The sequence below is a fragment of the Mustela putorius genome, unplaced genomic scaffold (genome assembly GCF_011764305.1).
Source record: "Mustela putorius furo isolate JIRA1106 unplaced genomic scaffold, ASM1176430v1.1 tig00000698_pilon_pilon_pilon, whole genome shotgun sequence".
NCBI classification, from domain to species: domain Eukaryota; kingdom Metazoa; phylum Chordata; class Mammalia; order Carnivora; family Mustelidae; genus Mustela; species Mustela putorius.
In genome coordinates this window covers 4,073,192-4,100,700 of record NW_025421449.1, presented here as the reverse complement: position 1 = coordinate 4,100,700, position 27,509 = coordinate 4,073,192, and the positions used below count along the sequence as shown (strand labels likewise).

At 36.4% G+C, this 27,509-nt stretch overlaps 1 protein-coding gene across 2 annotated transcripts in view; it reads right to left on the bottom strand.

Annotated features, from left to right (window-relative positions):
- MCU (mitochondrial calcium uniporter) overlaps nt 1-27,509 on the bottom strand; it is a 197,774-nt gene that overhangs the window by 38,004 nt on the left and 132,261 nt on the right. For both annotated transcript variants that reach the window (XM_004769477.3, XM_013044253.2), the window contains exon 2: nt 1,635-1,704. In XM_004769477.3, the coding sequence (XP_004769534.1) occupies nt 1,635-1,704 (70 nt within the window). The remainder of the gene's footprint in view (nt 1-1,634; nt 1,705-27,509) is intronic.

Sequence of the window (27,509 nt, the reverse complement as noted above, 5' to 3'; positions counted from 1 at the left end):
GACTGACTGCAAAACAGGAGGGATGAAGGAAGTAGTCTAAAGCTAGACTGTTATGATGCTATGACATGATATGTGAATTTTATGTATATCTCAATAAAGCTTAAAAAAAAAAAAAAGGAACAGCACAAAAAAACAAAGAATAAGTTGGGACACATACTTAGTTCTCCAAACCATCCATAGACCTTAGGTTAAGAATTTATATATTATTGGGGCACCTGGGTGGTTCAGTCATAAAGTGTCTGCCTTTGGCTCAGGTCATGATCCCAGAGTCCTGGGATCAAGTCCCGCATCGGGTTCCTTTCTCAGCGGGGAGCCTGCTTCTCTCTCTGCCTCTGCCTGCCACTCTTTCTGCTTGTGCTCTCTCTCTCTGACAAATAAACAAATCTTTAAAAAAAAAAAAAAAAGAAGAAGAAGAAAAAAAGTAAAAAATAAGAAAGATGTATAATTTGGGGATATAGTAAGGACAATAAGTTGCATTAAATCTATTATGTGCCTCTATTTCTTGATAACTAATATGAGTTGGTTTTCTTAAGAAGGGGAAAACAGTACTGGTAGGAATTTGGGGAGCCACACTTTTTTTTTTGAAGTATGTATTTTTTCAATGCCTTATGCAACACAGGGCAACCTATTAGCATTTATACCCTAGAACAATGTTCACCAAATACCCCAGTACAGCTGTACCATTGTTACATTATTGAAATACTTCCATATAGGGTAAAAGCAACTGCATTAAGTTAAAAGAGCTTTGGGGTGGGGGAGGGTTCTGATAACACTGTAAATATCTGCTCTAAGGAGTAACAGGGGATCCTAGGACTTGCAAAATTCCTCTGAGGCTTCTTCACTTTAGGTGTATATAAGTTTGCTAGATGCTCTTTTGATGGTTGTTTTGCCTATAAGTTGATGTTTATTGTTGAAATTAGAATTCTATCAAACAAAACTTGATATAGAGGAAATAAATATAACATTCAACCCTAAGCAAACAATCTAAGCTACAGATGTGCGATACTAGGTAAGAGAAATGACAGTAAGGTTGTGAAAGTATTTCCCTACTACTGTAACAGTAACCAAAACCTCCATCCTGTTGTCAGTTTGCAGCATCATGGACATTCACAAAGGACTGTACGTGGTCCCCAAGCATCTGTTCATTCGTTCTCACATCAAAGAAGGGTCTTAAAGCCCTGAGTCTAAGCGAAGGAAAAGAAAATCAGGGCAAGAGGTCTCAGATTTTTGGACTGCTTCTGTCTAGACACTGATGACACGAAGGGGCTAGAGAGTTTGATCATGATGTATATAGTAGGAAGACCCAATGGTTAGGAAATACCAAAGATGGTGTTTCTGTGATCGTCAATTACCTATGTCCCCGATTTTAAAACACAAATGAAAAGATGATCCATGATCTATGAAAACTTGATGGGTCTATTACTTTTTCTTTCTGATCCCTCCTCTAAATTCACTGCATCTCCATTCATATTTTATTTCTCTCCTTTAGTACTGTCCACCCCCCAGGTTCCCTTCTGATTCCAACTCCATCTTAAGCAAAGGAGTATGATTTATAAATTCATATGTTAGAGAATGCAAAGCACTGAGTTAAGGGGAAAAAATTATACATAAAAAATGGATTTGCCAAAACTCACCATCAGAGGGCACAACAGTACTGCAATAAACAGCTCCCAAATTCTGCCAAGAGGAGAGCCTCTGGTGCACCTAGAAAATAAAAAAAGACACATCCATGGTCAGGACAGAGCAACAAATGTGTGTATATATGATAGAATAATTTTTTGATTATTTAAGTAATATGTATTCTTTGCAGAAAAGCTTAAAAATATCATTTAAGAAAGTCTCTCACACTCATATAAGATCTTAATAATAATAATGAATATTTTGGTTTGTTTTCAAAATTTTAAGCAAACATATTTATATATACACATATTGCACAATTACTTTTTCACCTACTTTTTAGACACTCGATATTGGTTTTAAGGGCTATCAAGTCTAACTAAACTTTTATGCTTCTTCCTCTTGCTAGCTTTTAGACCTCCATTTCGTTCATAACTAGGTGTTAAGTAGTTCCAGCATGAATTTGCTGCTATTGGGTAGAGATCTAGTCTTTCTGTTCACTACCCCCCCCCCTTTTTTTTAAATTTTAAAAACTTCGTCAGGCAGCTTCACTCGCGGAGTCCCTAATAATTTCCTTCTTCTGAAGGATAAGAATATATTCTTATTATTATTCTTATTCTGAAGGGTAAGAACATATTCTGAATATAAGAAGGAAATCACTTAAAATCTTACTACCTTCTCTAAGAGTAGTGTCATTTTGTAGATTTAGGTCTCGAACTTAGTTTCTCACAATTAAACTAAGTTTTAAAAGGAATACTAAATATGTTCCTGACTTGTCAAATGATTCATTTATTCCTTTGTACCTTTTACCTTCCCAGCCACAGACAGTATTAAAGGAAGGCATTAACAACCAAAAAATAATGTCTGCCTCTGAGGCTGATGTAATATTCCACTCCATCAGCCCTAGAAGAAAAATCATTTAGGACTCTATGACAAGACGTAACTTAACACGATCATGATGCATAACAGACTTTATATCCTTCATGTGACTATCAATTCCTGCCTCCTTCCAACTTAAGAAAGCATGCAGAAATATGAGACTGACATTTGCTAAAAATGTAAATACAGTAGTCCCCTCTTACTCACAGGGGCTATGTCCCAAGACCCCATCAGGAGATGCCTGAAACTAGATATAGTACTAAATCCTGTATGTTTTTTCTTATACATACATGCTTAAGATAAAGCTTAATTTATGAATTAGGCTCAAGAGATTAGCAACAATAGCTAATAAAATAGAACTGTAACAATATACTGTAAAAGTTAAGTAAAGGTGGTCTCTCAAAGTATCTTACTGTACTGTGCTCACCCTTCTTGTAATGATGTAAAATGATAAAAACGCTTACATGATGAGATAAAATGAGGTGAATGACGTCAGGATTGTGACCTAGTGTTAAACTACTAATGACCTTCTGACCATATATCAGAAGGAAGATCATCTGCTTCTGGACTGCTGGTGACTATGGGTAACGAAAGTGAAACTACAGATAAGGGGGGAACTACTGTAATCAATCAAAACTATTAGACTTAGAACATGACACACTAATGTGATTTCGTGCTGGTGAGAACTTTTATACAATTACTTTACAGTGACTTCCAGAGGTCCCTGTGGACCAGCAACACAGTTCTCTCCAGAGGTAACTCGTTAAATCTGAATATCCTATCAAAGATGATGTTATATATATATATATACAAGCTTGTGCATATATATGTATGTATTTGCAGAGGTTTTAAAAAACACAAATGGTAGCATGCTAGAGTTTCATTACTCATCTGGCTTTTTTTTTTTCCTAACTTAACTCACTGTTTTTAGTGACTGAATAAAATTACACTGGTTAAATAAATTTATGGTACATCTTTATGATTGGCTGTTGACAATCATTTATTATTTTAGTACATGATACCGGAATGAAAATTCTTATGTGTAGGCACCAATATCAGAAGATAAAATAGTTCAAATGCCAAGTTAAAGGTACATACACTTTAAATTTTGAAAGCTATTGCCAAACTGTTTTTCATGGAAATTTACATGAATTCACAGACCTGCAGATTATACTCCTATTCACTAAATGAGCATCTGATTCCTAAAACCTCCAAAACAATGTATCATTAAACTTCTTTATTTTGCCAGTGTCAAAGATGAGCAGTATTTCATTTCTTATATTAAAAGTGAAAAATTTTACATATTTTTATCTAAGAGTTAATTGTATTTGCTTTTCTATGAACTAAGTATTTATACCCTTTGCCCTTTTTTCAATTTAGTTTTTGGTCTTGGAATATTATTTTGCAGAAATTCTTTAAATATTAAGAAAATAAGCCCTTTGTTAACAACATGCTGTTGCCTGATTACTTTCTTTTAAGCATTTTCCTAGTTATTCTCCAATTCTTGAACTTAGAGTGAGTATGTCTAGTGACACAACACAAATACATAATCCCATTAATTTCAAAGCAGTAGAATAGCACAGGGGTTAAAATCACAGAATTTGTAATCACCCTGCTTGAATTTAGATTCTCATTCAATAACCTACTCCAGCTTCAACTTGGAGCAAGTTCATTAATCTCTTTGAGACTCAGTTTCTTCACTGAAAAATGGACAAAGAGTAATACTGGTACCTACCACATAAACTTGCTGTGAGGAGTAAATGTAATACATGTAAAGTATTTAGAACAATGCCTCTCATAGAGTAACTGCTCAATAAATGTTAACTAGTTTTTTGGGGTTTTTTGTTATGAAATTGAGATATTAACTCTAATTAACATAACAGAAACTGACTTCTATATGATTTTGAGTCTTAATATCCAAAAACCTTGTAAGTCTTTCTATTTAAGTCTGTATTTGAGTCACTGAAAGCATACAGATCTTGTATGTCCCTTTCCCTAATGTAATGCTTCTTGTACTAATTATTATTTGTACTTAATCTTTTTTTTTAATGATTTTATTTATTTATTTGATAGAGATCACAAGTAGTCAGAGAGGCAGGCAGGGAGAGAGGAGGAAGCAGGCTCTCTGCTGAGCAGAGATTCCCAGGACCCTGAGACCCTGACCTGAGCTGAAGGCAGAGGCTTTAACCCACTGAGCCACCCAGGCACCCTATTTGTACTATTTGTCCAATATTAAGATCATGACCCCTACATTTGTTTTTAGTTAGTATCTGCCTGTTATGCTTTACCTATCCTCTAATTTTGTTATTCTTTCAAAGTTTGTTTTAGAAATTATTCTAAATAATTTTTTGTGATCTAATGAATGATCCGGGAATCATTCAATAGGGAAATTTAGCCTATTTATATTTATTAATATAATATATACTTAGTCTCCTTTCAGTCATCAAATATTATGCTATAAAATTGTATGCTTTGCTTTTATTACGTGTTCTTTTTTCTTAAAAATAGTTTACTAAATGGTTTGGGCTTGCTTTATTTTAGTTACACATGTATTTCTTCTAATAATATGGAAAGTTTACTTTGGTTTAGTAGTTATTTCAGAGCAAAAGTCTAAGTACTTTTAGCGGTCTTTAAGGCTCAATGTTATCAGATACCCTATTATCTCTCAGACTTCATCTCTTACCCCTCTCTCTCTCAATTCCTCTGCTTTAGCCCCTTGAGACTCTGTCCCGTTTGTTGTATGTGCCAGCTTTGCTCTTGCTTCATGGCTTCTGCAACAGTTACTATTTCTGATTAAAATATTATTTCTCGGGCGCCTGGGTGGCTCAGTGGGTTAAACCACTGCCTTCGGCTCAGGTCATGATCTCAGGGTCCTGGGATCGAGTCCCGCATCGGGCTCTCTGCTCAGCAGGGAGCCTGCTTCCTCCTCTCTCTCTCTCTGCCTGCCTCTCTGCCTACTTGTGATCTCTCTCTGTCAAATAAATAAAATCTTTAAAAAATATATATATTATTTCTCCAGGTAACTATCAGCTTCCTTCACTTCCTTCAACTGTTTGCTCACATTTTACTTTCTGAGTGAGGCCTACTCTGGCTACCCAATTTAAAATGTTAATCCCAGAAGTTAAGATGCCCAGAGTCGGTGGTGGACCCTAAGTTTGTCTTGTCCCTCAAATACAACTACATAGTTATCAAATCATTCAGACCACCTGAGAAATCAATCAGAGATCTGAAAAAAGAGATGCTGCTAGTCTATAAGTAGAAAAGTGACCACAGTCTGGGAGGTAGGAAGTACAGACTTAAATCTGGTGTGACATCGCTAATTATATGGCGGAGGGGCAGGGGCCTGTTTAAGGAGGCTACTACTGCAAAGTATTAAAAGCAGTGGAGTGCAAATCAGAACTTTTAGAAGTCTGCTATGGCTGGGGGATGGGGTGCATGTCCCTGGCTCAAAGGTGCTCAGGTGGCAAAGTGTGGGAGAATCCCAGGTATGACAGTATGGTTTCAGGTCCTGGGGATCGAAGAACAACAGGGGGTGCCTGAGTGGGGCAGAGTTCCCAGGCATAGGCGTGGGAAAGCAGGCCGAGAATAGCAAGTCTACATGCCAGCTCACTGCTCTGTGTGGCCATAAGTTGCAAACCACTGTACCGTTGTGCGACCAGTTTCCTGGGCAGGATCCTGGAAAAGGCAGAAACCTGGTGAGGTTCTTGCTCTCTAGCGCCAGAGACAAAAATTTGCACACCCCTGGGTACACCTCCACCACCACCCCTACTCTTCAGTGAACCCTCACAGAAAAGCATCCAATCACTCGTCTCCCCGGTATCCGTCGGAAGTCTGTTCACCTGGCCTCTGACTGAGCTTTTTTTAAGTCTCAGGCATGTGACTGAGTTTAAAAACTCTGAATTTGGGGGACTCCTCTGGTATGGACCCTTGCTATTCCTTGGGGAGGGGGTCTCACCAGGTACAGTGGTTTGCAACTTATGGCCACACAGAGCAGTGAGCTGGCATGTAGACTTGCAGCCATATTCATCCAGCCCATCAGCACTGAAAGCCCTCAGGGAGCAAAACAGTGCCACCTAGTGGAGTCCAGGGCTGCTTACACTGAGCCCTGAACTCTGAGCACTGGAGGCACTTCTCCACTAGAGCAAGTCCACCTGAGAATCGTGCAACAGGCCCCGCCTCCAGTTTACTGATCAAAGAGGGCTTCAGAACTTCAGCTCTTGGGGAAAAGAGTATGTTTATACCATTCTTGGTATTTTCACTCTTTAGTCTATTAGCATTATACATCCAGTTAATTTTTTCAATTCTTTTCTTGTTCGTTTTATTTTTACGTATACTTTATATGTATATATTTTTGTTTCCTTTCGTTGTATTTATACACACATTTATATATACACATACACATGTTTTTCTTTCTTATTTGGGTATCTAGTTTCTTTTAACTGGCAGACCAAAACACCCAGGATCTAGTTTAGTTTAGTTTTGTTTTCTGTTGTTGTGGTTGTTATTGTTATTTTTTTTTCTCTTTCTTTCTTCTTTTCTTTTCTGGACATAATTTAAAGATGTAGAAAATCACCCCAAAAGAAAGAACAGGAGGAAGTACTCATTACCAGGGATTTAATCAATATGGATATGAGTAAGATGTCTGAACTAGAATTTAAAACAACGATTACACAGATACTAGCTGGCATTGAAAAAGTCTTAGAAAACACTAGACAATCACTTATTCTAGAGAAAAAAAGAACTAAAATCTAGTCAAGTCAAAATTAAAAATGCTAAAAAAAAAATAAATAAAAATGCTATTACCAAGATGCAGTCCCAAGTGGAGGCAATAAAAATGAGGATGAACAATGCTCAGTGATACAGAAGAAAATAAGGAAGCTCAAAAGAGGGAAAGAAGGGGCACCTGGATGGCTCAGTGGGTTAAAGCCTCTGCCTTCGGCTCAGGTCGTGATCCCAGGGTCCTGGGATCGAGCCCCGCATCAGGCTCTCTGCTCAGCCTTTCTCTCTGCCTACTTGTGATCTCTCTTTCTCTGTCCAATAAATAAATAAAATCTTAAAAAAAAAAAAAGAGGGAAAGAAAACTATTAGATCATGAAGGCAGACTTAGGGAACTCAGGAAAATAATATGTATATTAGTATATACATTAGTGTGTGTGTGTGTGTGTGTGTGTGTGTGTATGTATAATAGGAAAAAGCAAAATAATATATATATTATAGGAGTCCCAGCTGAGGAGGGGAAAAGGGGCAGAAGGTTTATTTGAATAAATTAAAAAATTTTTAAAGATTTTATTTATTTATTTTAGAAAGAGAGAATTTCAAGCAGACTCCGTGCTGTGCATGGATCCGGACACAAGGCTTGATCCCAGGATCCCGAGATCATGACCTGAGCTGAAACCAAGAGTCAGACACTTAGAATGGGCTACCCAGGTGCCTCTGTTTGAACAAACTATAGCTGAGAACTTCCTTAATCTGGGGAAGGAAACAGACATTCAAATACAAGAGGCAGAGAACTCCCTTCAAAATCAACAAAAATAGGTCAACACCTTGACCCCTATGTTATAGTGAAGCTTGCAAATTACAAAGATAAAGAGAAAATGTTGAAAGTGGCTCAGGACAAGAGATCCTTAACCTACAAGTTTAGACACATAAAGCTAGCGGACCTGTCCACAGAAGCCTGACAGGACAGAAAGGACTGGCATGATATAGCCAATGTGCTAAATGGGAAAAGTATGCAGCCAAGGATACTTTATCCAGCCAGGCTGTCTATTCAGAATGGAAGGAGAGATAAAGAGCATCTAGGACAAACAAAAACTAAAGGAATTTGTGAATACTAAATCAGCCCTGCAAGAAATATTAAAGGGGATTTCTTTGAACACAGAGAGAACCCAAAAGTAACAAAGACTGGAAAAGACTGGAGACAATCTGCTGGAACAGCGACTTTATAGGTAATACAATGGCACTAAATTCTTATCTTTCAATAATTACTGTGAATGTAAATGGAGTAAAAGCTCCAATCAAAAGACATAGGGTATCAGAATGGATAAAAAAATAAGACTCATTGATTTGTTGCTTATGACCCATTTTGGACCCAGAGACACCTCCAGATTTAAAGTGAGGAGGTGGAGAACTATTTAGCAAAACAGACATCAAAAGAAACGTGGGGTGGCAATCCTTATATCAGACAAACTAGATTTTAACTCAAAGACTATAATGTGAGATGAAGAAGGACACTTTATCATAATAAAGGGTTCTATCCAACAAGAAGATCTAACAGTTTTAAATATTTATGCCCCTAACTTTGGAGCAGCCAAATATATAAATGAATTAATAACAAAATTAACGAAACCCATAATGATAATGCAATAATAGTAGGGGATTTAACACTAGGAGCTGGTTCTTTGAGAGAATTAATAAGATTGACAAGCCCCTAGCTAGACTTAGAAAGGACACAAATAAAATCATGAATGAAAGAAGGAGAGCACAACCAACACCAAAGAAATACAATTATAAGAGAATATTACAAGCAATTAATGCCAATAAATTAGGCAAACTAGAAGAAATGTATGCATTCCTAGAAACATATAATCTACCAAAACTGAAACAGGAAGAAATGGAAAACCTAAACAAACCTATAACCAGCAAGGTTTTTGAGTCAGTAATCAAAAATCTCTCAACAAACAAGAGTCCAGGGCCAGATGGCCTCACAGGATAATTCTACCAAATATTTAAAGAAGAATTAATATCTATTCTTCTGAAACTGTTCCAAAAAATAGAAGTGGGAAGAAAAACATCCAAACTCATTCTATGAGACCATAGAATGAGTTTGGATGGTTTTGATCCCCAAACCAGACAAAAACCCCACCAATAAGGAGAATTATAGACCAATATCCCTGATGATCATGGATGCAAAAATTTTCACCAAGAAAGGAGCTAATAGGATCCAACAGTACAATAAAAGGATTATTCACTATGACCAAGTGGAATTTATTACTGGGTTGCAGGGTGGGTCAACATCCACAAATCAATCAATGTGATATACCACATTAATAAAAGAAAGGACAAGAAACTTATGATCCTCTCAATAGAAGCAGAAAAAGCATTTGAAAAAATACAGCATCCTTTCTTGACAAAAACCCTCCACCATGTAGGGATAGAGGGAACATCATTAGAGTCATATATGAAAGATCCACAGTGAATATCATCCTCAGAACAGAATAGAGAACCCAGAAACAGACCCTCAACTCCTTAATTAAATAATCTTTGATAAAGCTGAGAGAATATCCAATGGAAATATCCAATGGAAAAAAGACAGTTGCTTCAACAAATGGTGTTGAGAAAATTGGACAGTCACGTGCAGAAGAATGAAACTGGACCACTTTCTTATACTATGCACAAAAACTGACAGCTTTTCCCCTAAGGTCAGGAATATGGTGGGGATGTCCACTCTTACCACTTTTATTTAACATTACTACTGGAAGTCATAGCCTCAGCAATCAGACAACAAAAAAAGAAATAAAATGTATCCAAGTCAGCAAGGAAGTCAAACTTTCACTCTTCACAAACAACATGATACTCTATGTAGGAAACCAAGAATCCACCAAAAAATGCTAGAACTGATAGAGGAATTCAGCAAAGTCACAGGATATAAAATAAATTCACAGAAATCAGCTGCATAGCTATATATTAACAATGAAGCAGCAGAAAGAGAAATCAAGAACCCCATTTACAATTGCACCAAAACCCCAAGATATTTAGGAATAAACCTAACCAAAAAGGTTAAGTATATGTAATTTTCAGTTACATTGAGGAAGATAAAGAGAAATGGAAAAACATTCCATGTTTATGGATTAAAAGAACAAATATTGTTAAAATGTCTATGCTATCCAAACCAATCTACACATTCAATGCAATCACTATGAAAATACCATCAACATTTTTCACAGATCTGAAAGAAACAATTCTAAAATTTGTATGGAACCAGAAAAGACTCCAAATAGCCAAAGTTATGTTGGAAAAGAAAACCAAAATTGGAGGCATCAAATTCTGGACTTCAAGCTCTATTACAAAGCTGTAATCATCAAGAAAGTATGGCACTGGCCCAAAAACGGACACACAGATCAATGGCACAGAATAGAGAACCCAAAAGCAGACCCTCAACTTTATGGTCAAATAATATTCAACAAAGTAGAAAAGAATATCCAATGGAAAAAAGTCTCTTCAACAAATGGTGCTGGGAAAATTGGAAAGCCACATGCAGAAGAATCTTATGCCATACACAAAAATAAACTCAAAATGGATGAAAGACTTAAATATGAGACAGGAATCCATCAAAATCGTAGAGGAGAACACAGGCAGCAACCTCTTTGACCTTTGCCGCAGCAACTTCTTGCTAGACATGTCTCCAAAGGCAAAAATGAGCTATTGAGACTTCACCACGATAAAAAGTTTTACACAACAAAGAAACAATCCACAAGGGGCACCTGGTGGCTCAGTCATTAAGTGCCTGCTTTCAGCTCAGGTCATGATCCCAGGGTCCTGGAACTCACCCTGGAACTCCCAGGGATCCCGTACCAGGCTCACTCCTCAGCAGGAAGCCTGCTTCTCCCTCTTCCACTCCCCCTGCTGTGTTCCCTCTTTCATTGTGTCTCTCTCTGTCAAGTAAATAAAATTTAAAAGAAGAAGAAGAAGAAGAGGAGGACGAGGAAGAAACAATCTACGAAACTAAAAGGCAACCTATGGAATAGTAAAAGATATTTGCAGATGACATCACCTAGAGAGCTAGTATCCAAAATCTATAAAGAACTTATCAAAAAAAAAAAAAGTATCAAGCTCAACACCCCAAAAACCAAAAAATTCAGTCAAGAAAGGTGCAGAAGACATGAACAGACATTTCTTCAAAGAAGATGTACAAATGGCTAACAGGCACATGAAAAAAACGCACAACATCACTTGTCATCAGGGAAATACAAATCAAAACCACAATGAGATACCACCGCACACGGTCAATATGTGATGAGAATGATGAAATTTAGCAACTCAGGAAACAACAGATGTTGGCAAGGATAAGGAGAAAGGGATACTTTCTTATACAGTTGTTGGGAATGCAAACTGGTACAGCAACTCTGAAGAACAGTATGGAGGTTCCTCAAACAGTTAAAAACAGAACTACATTATGACCCAGCGATTGCACTACCAGGTATTTATCCAAAAGATACTAATATAGTGATTTGAAGGGGCACATGCACCCCAATGTTTATAGCAACAATGTCCAAAATAGCCAAAATATGGAAAGAACCTAGATGTCCACTGACAGATGAATGGATAAAGAAGATGTGACATAATGGGGTGCCTGGGTAGCTGAATTGGTAAACTACCTGACTTCGGCTCAGGTCATGATCTCAGTGTCCTGGGATAGAGCCCCACGCCGGGCCCCCCACTCAGCAGGCAGTCTACTTCTCCCTCTGACTCTCCCCTCACTTGTTCTCACTCATATGCTCTCTCTTTAATAAATAAGTAAAATCTTAAAAAAAAAAAAAGATGTGGTACTTACTCAGCCATCAAAAAGAATGAAATCTTGTTATTTGCAACTACGTGGATAGAAGTAGAGGGTATTATGCTAAGTGAAGTAAGTCAGGCAGGGAAACACAAACACCATATGATTTCACCCATATGTCGAATTTAACAAACAAGACAGAAGAGCATAGGGGAACGGAAGGAAAAATAAAATAAGATAAAAACAGAGGGAGGCAAACTATAAGAGACTCTTAACTACAGGAAACAAACTGAGGGTTGCTGGAGGGGAGAGGATGGGGGATGGGATAACTGGGTGGCGGGCATTAAGGAGGGCACTTGATGTAATGAGCACTGGTTACTATATGCAACTGATGAATCACTAAATTCTACCTGAAACTAATACACTATATGTTAACTAAATGGAATTTAAATAAAAATATTTCTTAAATGTCAATCCTAACAACTGGTACACCTGATATAGATAGGTAGATAGATAGATAGAGATTTATACGGCTATGAGAGATATATGGAGATTTATAGAATTCCTGTCTCTATTATGAGCAGTTACGAACTTAATGTAACTATGCCTTTTTTAAAAAGAAGATTTTACTTATTTATTTATTTGAGAGAGAAAGAGAGAGAGAGAGAGCACGGTATTGGGGAAAGGGGCAGAGGGAGTAGGAGAGAGAATCCAAAGCAGATTCCCCGCTGAACATGGAACCTGACATGGGGCTCCATCTCACGACCCAGAGATCATGACCTGAGATGAAATCAAGAGTTGGATGTTTAATCACTGAGCCACTCAGTTACCCCTAATTATGCCTCTTTTTTTCCTTCCCCTCTACAATACAGTTTAGTTTATATTATGTCTCTTAAGTGCTTATCTACTTATCTATTATTATTTACTTACCTATACACCCCACACTCTGGACTTACTGATTTTAAACATCTTTTGGTAGTGTTATAAAACAGAAGGTTTATACCATTCTGTATCACTTTTGTCCCTCACCCTTCCAACTTTTCTTAGTTATATCAATACTAGCTTGCCAAGGTTTTAAACATTCATATTTGCTCTATAAAACCTAATCTAACCTTCACATTTATTTTAGTCTTAATTTTATGGATCAGTGGACTCTGCTCACTATCAATACTTTAACTATAGTTTCTTCCTTCCGTGTCTTGGTTGTCTGCACTTTATCTTATAAAAGTAGGGCTCATGAGAATAAAATGTCCCTGAAATTTGGCAGGTTAAAAAATGTCTTTGCCTTTATACTGAATTATTATTTGGACTGGCATACTATTCCTTTTTTCTTTTAAGATTTCATTTATTTATTTGAGAGAGGGAGAATGAGCAAGCATGAGAGGGGAAAGATCAGAGGGAGAAGCAGACTCCCTGATGAGCAGTGAGCCCAATGCGGGACTCCATCCCGAGACTCCAGGATCATGACCTGAGCTGAAGGCAGTTGCTCACCCAACTGAGCCACCCGGGCGCCCGGCATACTATTCCTAAATAAATCTTTGAGGAACACATTCAGTAAAGGGTTAGTGTTGAATGCTGCTTTGGAGAAAACTGAGGTCAGATAGTTCTTTTGCAGAGCTGAACTCTCATGGCTTTTTGGGGGATCTGGAGCCATAGCTGCCATCTCTCGGAATCCTCTCACACACCTACCCCACCTTCACTGGATCTGGCAGCATTTCTTCATACATCAGGCTTTAGGATTACAGAAATCCCTCCAATTGTGCTCCAATTGCTTTCTTATTCTCTTTCTTATTTTAAGGTTATTTCAAGAGAAAGGGGAAACTGCTGCCTTTATCAGGCCATTGTTTACTTAAATAGTAACTTTTTATATGAACATTTAAAAATATACAAAGTAGTAAAAAGCACAGTGTAATGAATTTCTTCCATGTACTATCACCTACTTCTATATTTACCAACATTTTACCAAATCTGGTTCATCTATATCCACCTAGCTTATTCCCCACATAATCTCTTTTTTTTTTTTTTTAAAGATTTTATTTATTCATTTGACAGATGGAGATCACAAGTAGGCAGAGAGGCAGGCAGAGAGAGAGGTAGAAGCAGGCTTCCCGCTGCGCAGAGAGCCCGATGTGGGGCTCAATCCCAGGACCCTGGGATCATGACCTGAGCTGAAGACAGAGGCTTTAACCCACTGAGCCACCCAGGTGCCCCTCCCCACATAATATTTTAAAGGAAGTTCCAACCAGTATATTGCATTACCTGAAATTAATTTCTGTATACATCTACTAGGCCATTTTAAAACAGGAAGTCCTCTTTTCTCTGATTTTAGAGTTATCCTTAACAATAAAAAATGTTTTTGTGGGATAAAGAATTGATTAAACACATGGCTGTTTATAAGTATTATTTGTTAGGTTGCTATAGAACATAGATTGGCAAATGAAACACCTGTTTTTGTAAATACAGTTATACTGGAACACAACTGGAGCCTTTTATTTACTGTCTCTCTATAGTATGTCATCAGTCATGTACTTTCCCAGTACAACGGCAGAGTAGAGTAGTTGGAAATAGAGACTATATGGTCCAGAAAGTCTAAAATATTTACCATCTGGCCCTTCAAGAAAATGTTTCCTGACCCTTGCTGTAGAATGTTACCTCTGTAGTTCTGAGGTAAATCACTTTCCCAAAGTCTTTCCCAGTCATTTCTATAATGACCCTAGTAATTATCAAATATTACTTAGTAAGTATCTACAAACACACATATAGGTCCTTTCCTTTCTTTAAAACCTTCTAATCCCATATAGTCTAATAGGCCAACAGAAATGATTTTGCTCTTGACATTTTTCTTTGAAACATGGCAACAAGAACAACAAACCAAAAAAGATAAAACAAAGGAGAGGACTGTACATGCTCAAGTCCAAAGAAGTACGGCTATTCTAAACGGTCTTTCATGACTCTCCTGGACTGAATATATTTCACTGTTTTAATTGTATATTCTTTTAAAATTTTATTTATTTATTTATTTATTTGAAATAGAGAGAGAGAGATCACAAATAGAGAGGCAGGCAGAGAGAGAGGGGGAAGCAGGCTCCCTGCTGAGCAGAGAGCCTGATGTGAGGCTTGGTCCCAGGACCCTGAGACCATGAGCTGAGCCTAAGGCAGAGGTTTAACCCACTGAGCCACCCAGGTGCCCCTTAATTGTATATTGTTAATAAATCACAAGAAGATAGAAAGCCTTTAATAAATTCTTGGCTGATGCTTAAAGTTAAAAAAAAAAAAAACTCAAAAAGTTTTAAAAAAGGAAAACATTTAGCCAAATGGCATGTATTTATTCACACATTAAAATTTCATAGGCAGAGATGAAGATTAAGGTTAAGAAAGCAAATATTCAAATGTGCAATAATTGAAAGAATAAATTTGTAGGCACAATCAATGCCAAATGAATAAGGTAATTTGGTGTCAGTACGATTCCTTGGAAAGAAAAAAACAAATTCATACTTCTGGTACAAAATAGTCCACAGGGTGCCTCGGTGGCTCAGGTGGTTGCGCATCAGACTCTTGATTTCAGCTCAGGTCATGATCTCCCCCACTCAGCAGGAAGCCTGATTGAGGATTTCTTGCCCTCTGCCCCTCCTCCTGCTTATGTTCCCCCTCTCCTCCTCCTCTAAATGTATAAATCTTTTTTTAAAAAATAGCCCACATTTTTTTCTTTTGTTCTTTTTTGTTGTTGTTTTGTTCAAGTAATCTCTATTTGAACTCACAACCCCAAGATCAAGAGTTGCATGCTCCCCCAACTGAGCCAGCCAGGTGCCCTAAACAACTGTTCACATCTTTGATAACTAATTTGAGAACTTCTGGGAACAACAGGGGCTTGTCGTTAAATATAAAATCTGCTCTGGTATTACAATCATTTCTTAAATCTTAACCCCAGGGAAAGAAAAATGCTAGCATTATCAAATTAGAGTCAGTCTATAAAACACTATAACATAATTTTCCAAAATCATAAAATTCAAGCTAATAAAAAAATCAAACTTTTGTATTATAAAAAGATATTTTATGCTCTCAGAGCAAATGAATAAATTCAAGTCAAAACTTACTTTAAAACTTGACTACTATCAGAAATTTATGCAACTTCCCCTATACTCACCTTTCACTGATCAGAATAGCAAACTCAGCAACTATTTCTGTTAGCAACTTGGGAAGAATGCCAAGTCTAAATAACCTGTCAATAACCCCAAAATATTCATAGCCAGTTAGACACTAAACCATAGGGTTTAAAACAAAAGAAAGGGAGGAAAAAGGAAAGAAAGGAATACAGAAAAGAAAGAAAAAAAGCAGTTCCTTTTTTGCCCAATTCTATTTATTTAAAAAATCTTAGATTAACACTGTAAAACTATTTCAGCTGACCTCAAGCGAGTGTTAAAAAGAAAACCAGAGGCCCAGGATGGCATCACTCAGGCTGAGACCCCAAACCGGAACTTTACATATAGACGTAAGTGCAGTTTCAACTTCCCACAGAAATGTAGTCTTAACCGGTCACCAAAAGTTTTCTAATGGATGCCACTGAATCTGCCAGCAGGGCCCTCTCCATCCCCAAAGAAAGATAAGATACTCTGTAACGATAAGACCCTCTGTTCTTCTCCCTAAGGAATAATCCTTTCCTTTTGCTAATAACTTTCCTGCCCCAGCCTCCTTCTTATAAAAAACTTCCATTTTGTACAACTCCTTGGGGCTCCCCTGGGCTTGTTGGATGGGATGCTGCCTGATGCATGACTTGTTTAATAAAGCCAATTAGATCTTCAAATCTACTCGGCTGAACTTTGATTTTTAACACAAGACAAACCTATAACAGCTTCAGTTACTTGGCATCAGTTTTTCCCACATTCTTGATGTAATACAATTGTTGAAACATCACATCTTTGATAATTTTTCCCACTTCAACTGTATCAATATATTGAAATAAGCACCATGACTCCAAATCCTCGAGATCTGCTGTATGGGAAAACACTGAAAGACTTGGGCCCAGTTCCAGCTTACTATCTTCAATTTCTACCCCTAAGTCTCAGTATCCTTATTTGTTAAATTGACACCAGCAATGACAAAAAATTGACAACTTCACAAAGCTGATTTCATTTAAGGATAAGTGACAATATAAGTGTGACAACATTTGAATGACTAATATCCTACCAAAATGTAAGATATTCAAAAACATAAACTCAAAATAATCTTCAATCTCCTTAAAAGACTCTTACTGAAAAGAATTTAGTAAGTATAATGTATTGAGAAAGCCACACCTACCTCTAAACAAAAACATACAATATAAATACCTTATGCTAAAGATAGAAAGATAAAGGTAAGGTTTTAAAAGAGAATCTCTTCATAAAAAGAGAGAGAGAACAAATCTCTTCAGGTAGCACCATAAAAAATATTTAAAGGGTTAAGACTACAGATAGGGCCTATTTAATTCTTCTTTCAGTAACTCACCAAGGAAACAAAGTTTCTTAAGCAGTTTAGTGAAGGTGGCATTAATATTTTGTGAGTTAAATTATGTTACAGTTTAATATTAGAAAATTATTTTCTCCTTGAAAAGAACAGTTACTATATTTTATTATAATACAGGTAACACTTCCCTGACTAGAATATATTGTTACTTTATAATGGAAGTCAGGATTCAATTTATATACCTTTGATTTCCAAGAGAATTTTTTATCTATAAAACAAGGCAATATAAAGTTTTTGTTTCTTTCTTTCTTCTTCTTTTTTTTTTTTTTTTGGAGGACCTTTGTTGCATCTGGTCAACATCAATTTTTGATTTAGGATATTAAATCTAGTTCCCAAATTAACAATAAGGTTCTTTAAAAATTAATACTTGTGGGGCGCCTGGGTGGCTCAGTGTGTTAAAGCTTCTGCTTTCCACTCAGGCCATGATCTCAGGGTCCTAGGATCGAGCCCACATCAGGCTCTCTGCTCAGTGGGGAGCCTGCTCCCCTGTCCCGCCCCCACCCCACCGCCTGCCTCTCTGCCTACTTGTGATCTCTGTCAAAATTTAAAATCTTAAAAAAAAATAATACTTGTTCACAGATATGGGGAACAAAGGCTCTCTCTCTCTATATATATAGTGACCTTCCTCCAGGAACTCAACTGCCTCTAGGTTAATACTTTGCTAAGGGCAAAAGGCAAGTTTAGTTTAACATTAGCCCAACCTCCATGATCCTTTAAGTCTCCTTTAACATATAAAAATTCCTCTGGAATTTCCCTTATCTCTACCACTCCCCCCCTCAAAGATATCTTAGCAATCATCCTCCAAGCATATGGCCCACTGATTTGTATCTGAAGAGTCTCATGACTAAGGTTTTACTACACAGTAATGGATGACTTTTCCTAACAACAGCAAGCTCCTCAAGGTCCTAGAAACCTTGCTTCTAAATTCCTTAGAGACTTATGCTATCCCTAACCCTCTTCCAACTTCAAAGTACATCATTAGCCACTCCTCATAACCCCAGTGCAGCTCTTTCTGTTCATGGGTCCTGTCCTCGTGCTTTAATAAAACCACCTTTTCGCACGGAAGACACTTCAAGAATTCTTTGTTCACTCCAAACCCCAACAGTTTCATGTTATTCACCATGCTCATAGTGCTTTGAGGATCAAATAATATAACATATGTAAAAGCATACAGGCAAGACCTTAACCATAAAATTCTGCACCACTGCTGATCTACCAATAGATTAAAATAATCAGAGCACTAAAACCTTAACTGTAACTAGCTGTACATCACATCTTTCAACATAATATAAACTGTTGAAGGGTCATTTCTTTTATCCTAATAAACACAAATATTTATCTGTTTAACTGTATCAAGAAATGCTTATTGGGGCGCCTGGATGGCTCAGACACTAGGCATCTGTTTTTGGCTCAGGTCATGATCCCAGGGTCCTGGGATTGAGCCCAACATCAGGTTCCCTGCTCAGTGGGAAGCCTGCTTCTCCCTCTCCCACTCCCCCTGCTTCTGTTCCCTCTCTCGCTGTGTCTTGCTCTGTCAAATAAATAAAATCTTAAAAAAAAAAAAGTAATGCTTATTAATGCCAATTCTCTTACATTAGGTCTTGAAATTAATAAATAGGTTTTAAGACTTAAAGGATTAGTGGTATTTCTAATATATCACTACTTAACAAACATGATAATTTGGCATGAATTAACTTCCTTGATATATAATGTTTCTATTTTAGATTTTGGTATTACTTCAAAATTACAGTGTTTGGTTTATACTGTGCAAGAACCAGAGTCCAATATCTACTAAAACTTCAGTGTAGAGTCTAGATCCTCAGTATATGAGGCAACTCTACACCTATATTTGGAATGTGTTTATATCTTAATGGTTGCTACATTTTCCCCCAATGGACGCACTTTTGTTCCCTTGGGTCTCAAGACAAATATGTTAATGAAACCAGAGCAAGGAATTCTGCTTTTCTTAAGCAACAACCTTCCTTCCCCACAGTGAAATGGAAAGTTCTTTTATACCTTGTTCCTTTCCTCCGATTTATTAAGAACCTACAATTCACACATACACAAAAATTTTGGCCCCTTTATACCACGTTTTCTGGGTTTTTAAACAACTATTATTTCACCCAACATTTTATTATAAAACTTTTCAAACATGCGGCAAAATTGAAAAAAATTTCCAGTGAGCTAAATTACAGTTTATTATTTACAGTTAATAATTTTACACCATTTTTGCCCTTCACCTAGATTCAATATTATTATGTTATCTATCTATTCCTTTAAATTTTATAAAAATCTTTATTCTTACAGCTTATCAATTTTAAATGCGTCACCTTCTCCAACTCCAGTTCCCTTACAACTCTTCTGCACTGCTCTCAGATTTTGTCCTTACCTGTTTTTACCTGTCATAGTGTATTCTAATTGTCTGTTTAGATGTCTGCCTTCCCTTTGGAGTAATGATCACCCTGAAGACTACTTTCATTTCTTTCCATATTGTTACCCTCCCTACCCCCACCTCAAACCCTAGGAGAAAACAGATGCTTACTAAATATTTATTTGCAGTGTCTTTGTCTTCTTCTTTATACCTCAATATCATTGACAAGTTTTACACTTTGCTTTGTGTCCTGGTTTTCCTCCCTTGGGAATTATCGCTGACTTCTATTTTACTGCTAAACTACCCTGAGAAATAAGGAAGTAATTATGATTTCTGTAAGCATTTTGGGAGATATACAGAGTGCCAATTTCTTCATGTACATATTAAATATCTATATTATTTTTAGCTGCTGTCATTGTGTAAATGTATTCCATGTTGTATTGGGATGGCCATTAAACTGCTAATCATTGTTTTTAAATTACAAAAAAAACCAGATGCAAAATCCTCAAAGGACTCACTGTACCTTTCAACAATCATTTGTACAATTCAGAGCAGCATAAAGATCTAGACATAAGGTAATGAAATCAGAATATAAACCACACTGGAACATGAACTATTAGTAAGTGTTCAAGGAATACATGTAGGCTTGAAAGATATTTTAATTGAGAGTAAAACTGGAACTTACTTGGTTGTTCTTTTTGATAGTTCAATTTGGCTATGGCTCGTTTTATCACCTGAATTCATATTTCCCTCCATAGTACCACTGATGTTTGGAAGCTCAGTATTTGTTGATATAACAATATTAGAGAAATATGTAGTAGCATCTATAAATTAATGTAATGGGATGGATATAACTCCCATCCCTGAGGTGGCATAAAAGTTAGGAAAATAACAAGTTTTAGAAATACTTTGTTTTTGCTTGATGATGAGTAAACAGGATTAGTTATATTACTCTCTATACTCTATATAACTGAAATATTTTGTAGTTTTCTCTACTTTGCTAGTGCCTGGGAGCTATGAGACTTCTGGCTTGTTATAGATAACAGCTGCTCAAAATATCCTCCACACATCTACAGCATCAGCATCAGATAAACATGTTAGAAATGCAGATCTCGGGCCCCACCTTAGACTTATCTAATCACAATCTGCATTTTAGCAAGACCACTAGGAAATTCATACCCACATTCAAATTTGAGAAGCACCACTATAGCTCACCCAACTGAGCCTCAAGGCGGGTTACATTAGATGGTTAGATGCAGTACTCTCAGACCTTTTACCTTTCTTGTTCAGCAAGACCCCAGCATAAGAATCTAGGGGTTGTGAGGAGGCAACATAACATACTAGAAAAAAATATAACATTCAGAATCTGAAAAGTGAGGTTGTAGTATCATCTCTAGTTATGTGACCCTGAACCTTAGTTCTTCTCGTTTGTAAAATGAATGAGTTACACAACATACATTGAAAGGCCCTTCCAACTCTAAAAGTCTATGAATTTATGAATAAAAATATCAATAGATATTTAAGGAAATGGCTTAACTATATGTGATATCTCAAGGAAGTGGGCCTACTTTCAATGCTATAGGGCCTTGTCCATCAATTCCTTCATATTTATTTAGGTTTGAAAATCAGCCTCTATCTTTCATTTTCACACTTGGCTTCTCGAAGATACATACTGGTGAATAACTTAGGAAGTGGGTGGCTGCTATTAATAATTTCCCTTACTGCTTCCTTTGTTCTTAAGTGCTGATAAAACACAGGTAATAGACAGGATTCAGGGAAAAGTAAAATCGGATCTGTGTTTTGTATCAGAGGAAGAGAACGTTATTGCTCTTGAGAAAAACATGGCTGAAATATTTAGAGGTAATGATTATGATGCCTGACACTGTCAGTCGATCAAAAAATAATAAAATTAATGTGTGCATGTGTGTGTGTGTGGGGGGTAATAAAGCAAATATAGCAAAATATTAATAACTGATGAATCTAGGTGAAGAGCATAAGACCATAAGACTATACATTGTACTCTTTCTGTAATTTTTTGTAGGTTTGAAATTTTTTTCCAAATAAAGTTCAGAGAGAAAAAAATTAACATAGATATATTATCTCCTAACCCTAAAATGCCCTGTTGTAGTCTCTCTTTCTTAAAGTAAAATATAGATTTATTTCTCTGTAACCTTTAAAATGCAAGGGGAAACTTAGGTTAGAAGGGGAAAAATAATTATTTAGACGATTATAAAGAAGTGTAAGTGCAACTAATGTACCATGTTGCTTCTTTATTTTGTCTTTTGGTTACAGACTTGCTTAATTTTCTTCCTAGCTAAGGATAAAATAAAAGGGGTGAAAGAAATGGTGAGAAGTTGCCTCATTATCTTTCTTATATTAATGAAGTAAACAAGTTTAAGCCAAAAGTAGGCCTTGTATGATTTTCAGTTTTGCTCTAGCTTTAGCTAATAATGAAAAAGAATGTAGTTATCACTCACAAATATAAATAACTACAGGCCTTTTTTATTCCCCTGCAAGAAGAGGGATACAACAGCTGCTATAAAAATCACTCTCCACCCTCCCATGTGCTGTGTAATTGTAATAGACTTATACCATGAGAAGATCAAAACATAAAAAGGGAAAGAGCAAAGCGATTGGTTTTGTTTCAAAATTCCTTTTCCATTTACTGTAACTTACTTTACTGAATTAAAAACAAAATAAACACATTGCCTGTATTTCTAACCTAACTGTCCTGTTTACTGTAAATCTCAATCCAAAATTCCAGTAATAGACTCATGTACTAGCTGACTACTAACGCTCCTTCAGTCCCTCTAGATTTTCCCCAACAGGAATACCATAAGAACAATAAATTCACCTTCAGATAATTAGAGATTTAAAAACATTCCTAAGTTTTGGCTTTAACACTCTGGTCTTATACAAAAAACACAGATTTTGATACTTTCCTCCTTCTATTTACCCTTCCTGAAGGGAATTTATTTTTTATTATTATTTTTTTAAGATTTTATTTATTTATTTGACAGACAGAGATCCTAAGTAGACAGAAGCAGGCAGAGAGAAAGGAAGGGAAGCAGGCTCCCCACTGAGCAGAGAGCCTGATGTGGGGCTTGATCCCAGGATGCTGGGATCATGACCTGAGCTGAAGGTAGAGGCTTTAACCCATTGAGTCACCCAGGAGCCCGAATGGGATTTATTTTAATTTGCTTAATTTTAAAAAATATCTTTAACAAAGCCATTCTAGGGTATAATTTCAGATAATGAACATATTACTTAAAATTAATACAAAAGAATAGTAGTCATTAAAGGTCTTAGTGCAGTACAAATGGTAAGATCAAATAAGATAGTTGAGATGATTTTCATATATAATTCAAAACTGAAAATACTCAATCCAGAATGGTCCTCATCCCACTTCCTATTACTCCAGCTGATCTCTCCATCTGTTTAGGGATCACATGGGAACCAGTCTCTTAGCAAACAATCCTAGTCACAACTTTACACAGTCTGAGAGACTGACAGCCTTATCTACAGAGAGAGAGATCCCCAATACATGATCACTACCAACCTTTTCACTTTCCAAGCATGCACAGGGTCCAATTTTTCAAATTATTTATCCTTGGTTAGTTCTACAAAGAATCTGAGGCAACTACAACACAAACATTTATGATAAAATCATCATTAATTTAAAAAATTTTGAAATCAAAACTTTAAAAAACTAGTACCAAGGGAACAAAAATACTAGAAAACAAAGCCTGGGGAAAAAGAGTATGTGGACCATTAAAACTTCACAACTGCTAAATTAAGTTCTGTATTTGGCTCTAAACCTCTGTTGTAGCCAGAATAATGGCCCCCCGCAAATGTCCATGCCCTAATCTCTGGAATTTGTCGGCAAGTACATGGCAAGGGGAAATTAAGGTTGTAGATGGAATTAAGGTTGCCAAAAACCAGACTCTAAAATAGGGAGATTATCCGGATAAAACCAGTGTCATCATAGGGGGGCCTTCACAGAGTTAGAGCAAGATGTGAGTATGTAGAACAAGGCAGCTGTTAGTAAGACTGAGGAAGATTCTACGCAGTGTAGCTAGAGGAATGAGGCCAAGGCAAGTATGTAGCTTCTGGAAGCTAGAAAAGCAGATTCTCCCTTGGAGCCTCCAGAAAGAACCACTGCCTTACTGACATGTTGGTTTTAGCTCAGTGAGACCTGTATTTGACTTCTAACCTGCTGAACTATAAGATTAAAAAATTTTTGGTTGTTTTAAGCCACAAAGCTTGTGGTAATTTCTTAGAGCAACAATAGAAAACTACTACAGCCTACTAGTTCCCAAGACAATAAGACTCATTTTCATAAGGGAGGAAACAACAATTTGTCAGGAAAGGCAAAATATTTTCTAACACAAAGATCTGAAAGAAATTTCTGATGTGGCACATTACATAGGAGGCTCTGAGTAAGAAGAGAGGATACAGCATTCACAATAATATTCTGGATATTATACAAGACATTTCACATGATTTTTTCTTACATTATTCTTTGATAAAAGATAAGAATATTTTTATCATCTTAAAATACAATTGAGTAATGCCAACCTTTGAGGGAGTAAAATAATACAAACCAAGTATGGATTTTTTAAGGCACAGTCAGCCTGATTTGAAAGGATTATAACTTGGGAAAAAAGGATTATAACTTGGAACAGCATAAATATTATAGGTAATTAAGTATAATAATTCATATAATAAAGTTCATTCAGAATTAAAAACTACTAATAGATCGATACTGGATAAATGTCAAGATTCAACAATTATAGAAGGATAAGCAAATTACAATAGTGCACAAGGAAAGTTAAACACATATGTATCATTTTACTTTTTGTATAAATTAATATATATGTATATAATAATATATTCAACATACTTAAATATTAAAATATATGGGAAAGATATCACTTTTATGGCAATTATCTCTGGAGAGAAAGGATTTGGGGATTAGGGATGGGAACAAAGGCAGCTTTAACTTTATTATATTGTATATTGCTTATTTTCTTTCCAATTTTTTTTAGCATATGTGCTGCCAAAGCGAGCATAATGTATTGTTTATTTTCTTAGTAAAAAGGATCTGATACTTTGGGCACACTTGGATGGCTCAGTTGGTTAAGTGTCTGCCTTTGGCTCAGGTCATGATCCCAGAGTTCTGGGATCAAGCCCTGCATCAGGCTCCTTCTTCAGCAGGGGGTCTGCTTCTCCCTCTCCCCCTGCCCCTGTTTGTGCTTGCTCTCTCTCTCTCTGTCAAATAAATAAATAAAATCTTTTAAAAAAGGAAATGATAGGGATGCCTAGGTGGCTCAGTGGGTTAGGCCACAGCCTTCAGCTCAGGTCATGATCCCAGGGTTCTGGGATCGAGTCCCGCATCGGGCTCCTTGCTTGGCAAAGAGCCTGCTTCTCTTCACCTCTGCCTGCCTCTCTGACTACTTGTGTGTTCTCTCTCTCTGATAAATAAACAAAATAAAAAATCTTTAAAACAAGGAAATGATAAAAATATGACAAAATGTGAATATTTAAATTAGAGGTATAATTTTCTATAATTTTGTTCACAAAATTTTCAAATTAAAAAGAAAAACAATGAAAGACTATCCAGTTAGGCTTTTTTATGGGTGTTGGAAAGAATACTGAAGATTTTATGTTCTGATAAAGGTCTGGACTTTAAATGAACTGAACCATATAGCATTTATTAATTTGAGTTTGGCTTTTGTTACTCAACACTATACATATTAAAATCATCCATACTGTTGCGTTGCCTATGCTGCATATCTGTGTATCCATTATATAAACCCATTGTATGAATTTTCCAAAACAGACATTTAGGCTGTTTCCAGATTTGGCTAAAAATGCTGTGGTGAACATTCTTCTTCTTCTTTTTTTTTTTTTTTAAGAGAGGGAGAGAGAAAAGGAGGGAGGGGGAAAGGGAGGAGAGAGAGAAGCATAAGCAGACTCAGCACTGAGTATGGAGCCCCACACGGGGCGTGATCTCAAAACCCTGAGATTGTGACCTGAGCCGAAATCAAGAGGCAGACGCTTAACCAACTGAGCCACCAACGCATCCCTATATGCTTTTTGGTACAGTTAGGTATGCACGTCCTTTGGGTTTTACTAGGAGAAATTGCTGGGTCCCTGGGTCCTAGGATATGCATATATTCAGCTTTAACAGATTTTACCAGTTTTTAAAGGGCGTGAGTGCCCGCTTAAACATCTATTTAACGTGGAAGAGTTCCAGATACTCCACATTCTCAGTGTTGTCAGTTTTGTTCAATTTGGGCCATTCTGGTAGATGTGCAGGTTATTTCCTTGTACTTTTATCCCTTGATGATTAATGATGTTGAGATCTTCCTCATGTATTTACTGACCATTTAGATATCCTCTTGTGAGTATCCAGTCAAGTCTCTTGCTCACCTTTTATTCAGACTTCTTTTCTCATTGATTATTAAATTTCTTAATATAGTTGGGATGAGCCCCTTTGTCAGACAGATGTATTGCTAGTATCTTTTTTCACCCTGCACCTTGCTATTTCTCTCTCCTACAAGTATCTTCATGAACAAAAATTTTAATGTAGTCTAATTAACGATCTTTTCCTTTATGGCTAGCACTGTTTGTATCCTGATTAAGGAATCTTTTCCTACTCCAAGGTCATGAAGATATTCTCCTGTGTTTTCTTTAATAAACTTTAATGCTTTACCCTTACCATTTATATCTACATTTTATCCAGAAGTTTGCTGGGGGGGGGGGTTCTGATATGAGTTGAGGCCAAGATAAAATTTACTTTAATTTTTTTCATATGGTATCAAATTGATCCACCATCATGTACTGGAAAGACCATCCTTTCTCCACTGAACTGAGATGATCATTTGTTTTAAGTCAGGTGCCAGGGTCCGTTTCTGTACTTTCTACTTTGCTCCATTTGTCTATTTATCTACCCTTCCACCAGTTCTCCACTGTCTTAATTATTGCAGCATTACATAGTATGCAAAGATTTACATAGTTTCATACTGTATATAAAACTTTGTATATATTTATACAGTCTTAATACCAACTAGTGCAAATTTTTCAGTTTTTGTTTTTCTTTAAGCTCATCTTGACTATGCTTAGCCCTCTGCATTTCTTTAGAATTTAGAATCAGTTTGTTAAATTCTCCCCCCAATTTTTTTTCCTGGTGTTACACTGAATATATAGATCAATTAGCAGAGAACTGATTAATTAAACAATGTTGAATCTTTCAATACTTAACCACAGTTATATTCCTCCATTCACTGAGTCATCTTTGTGATTTCCTTTGTAGAGGTCTGGCACATCTTTCATTTATTACTAGATATTTTTATGTTACTTGATGTTATGGTGAAGAGTATCATAATTTTTCAAATTTCATTTTCTAATTGTTGGCATATAGAGATACAACCAGGTTTTGGGGGGACTATACTGAAGTATAATATGCATCAGAAAAGAATAGCCTAAGTATTACACTTTGGGGAATTTTTACAAACTGATCACAAGCATACAATCAATTTTTCTATACTGATTTCATTTCTAGCAACCTTGCAATGTTCACATATTTTAATATTTTATCTTTAGACTGTTTTGCATTTTGATGTAAACAATCACATCACCTGCAAA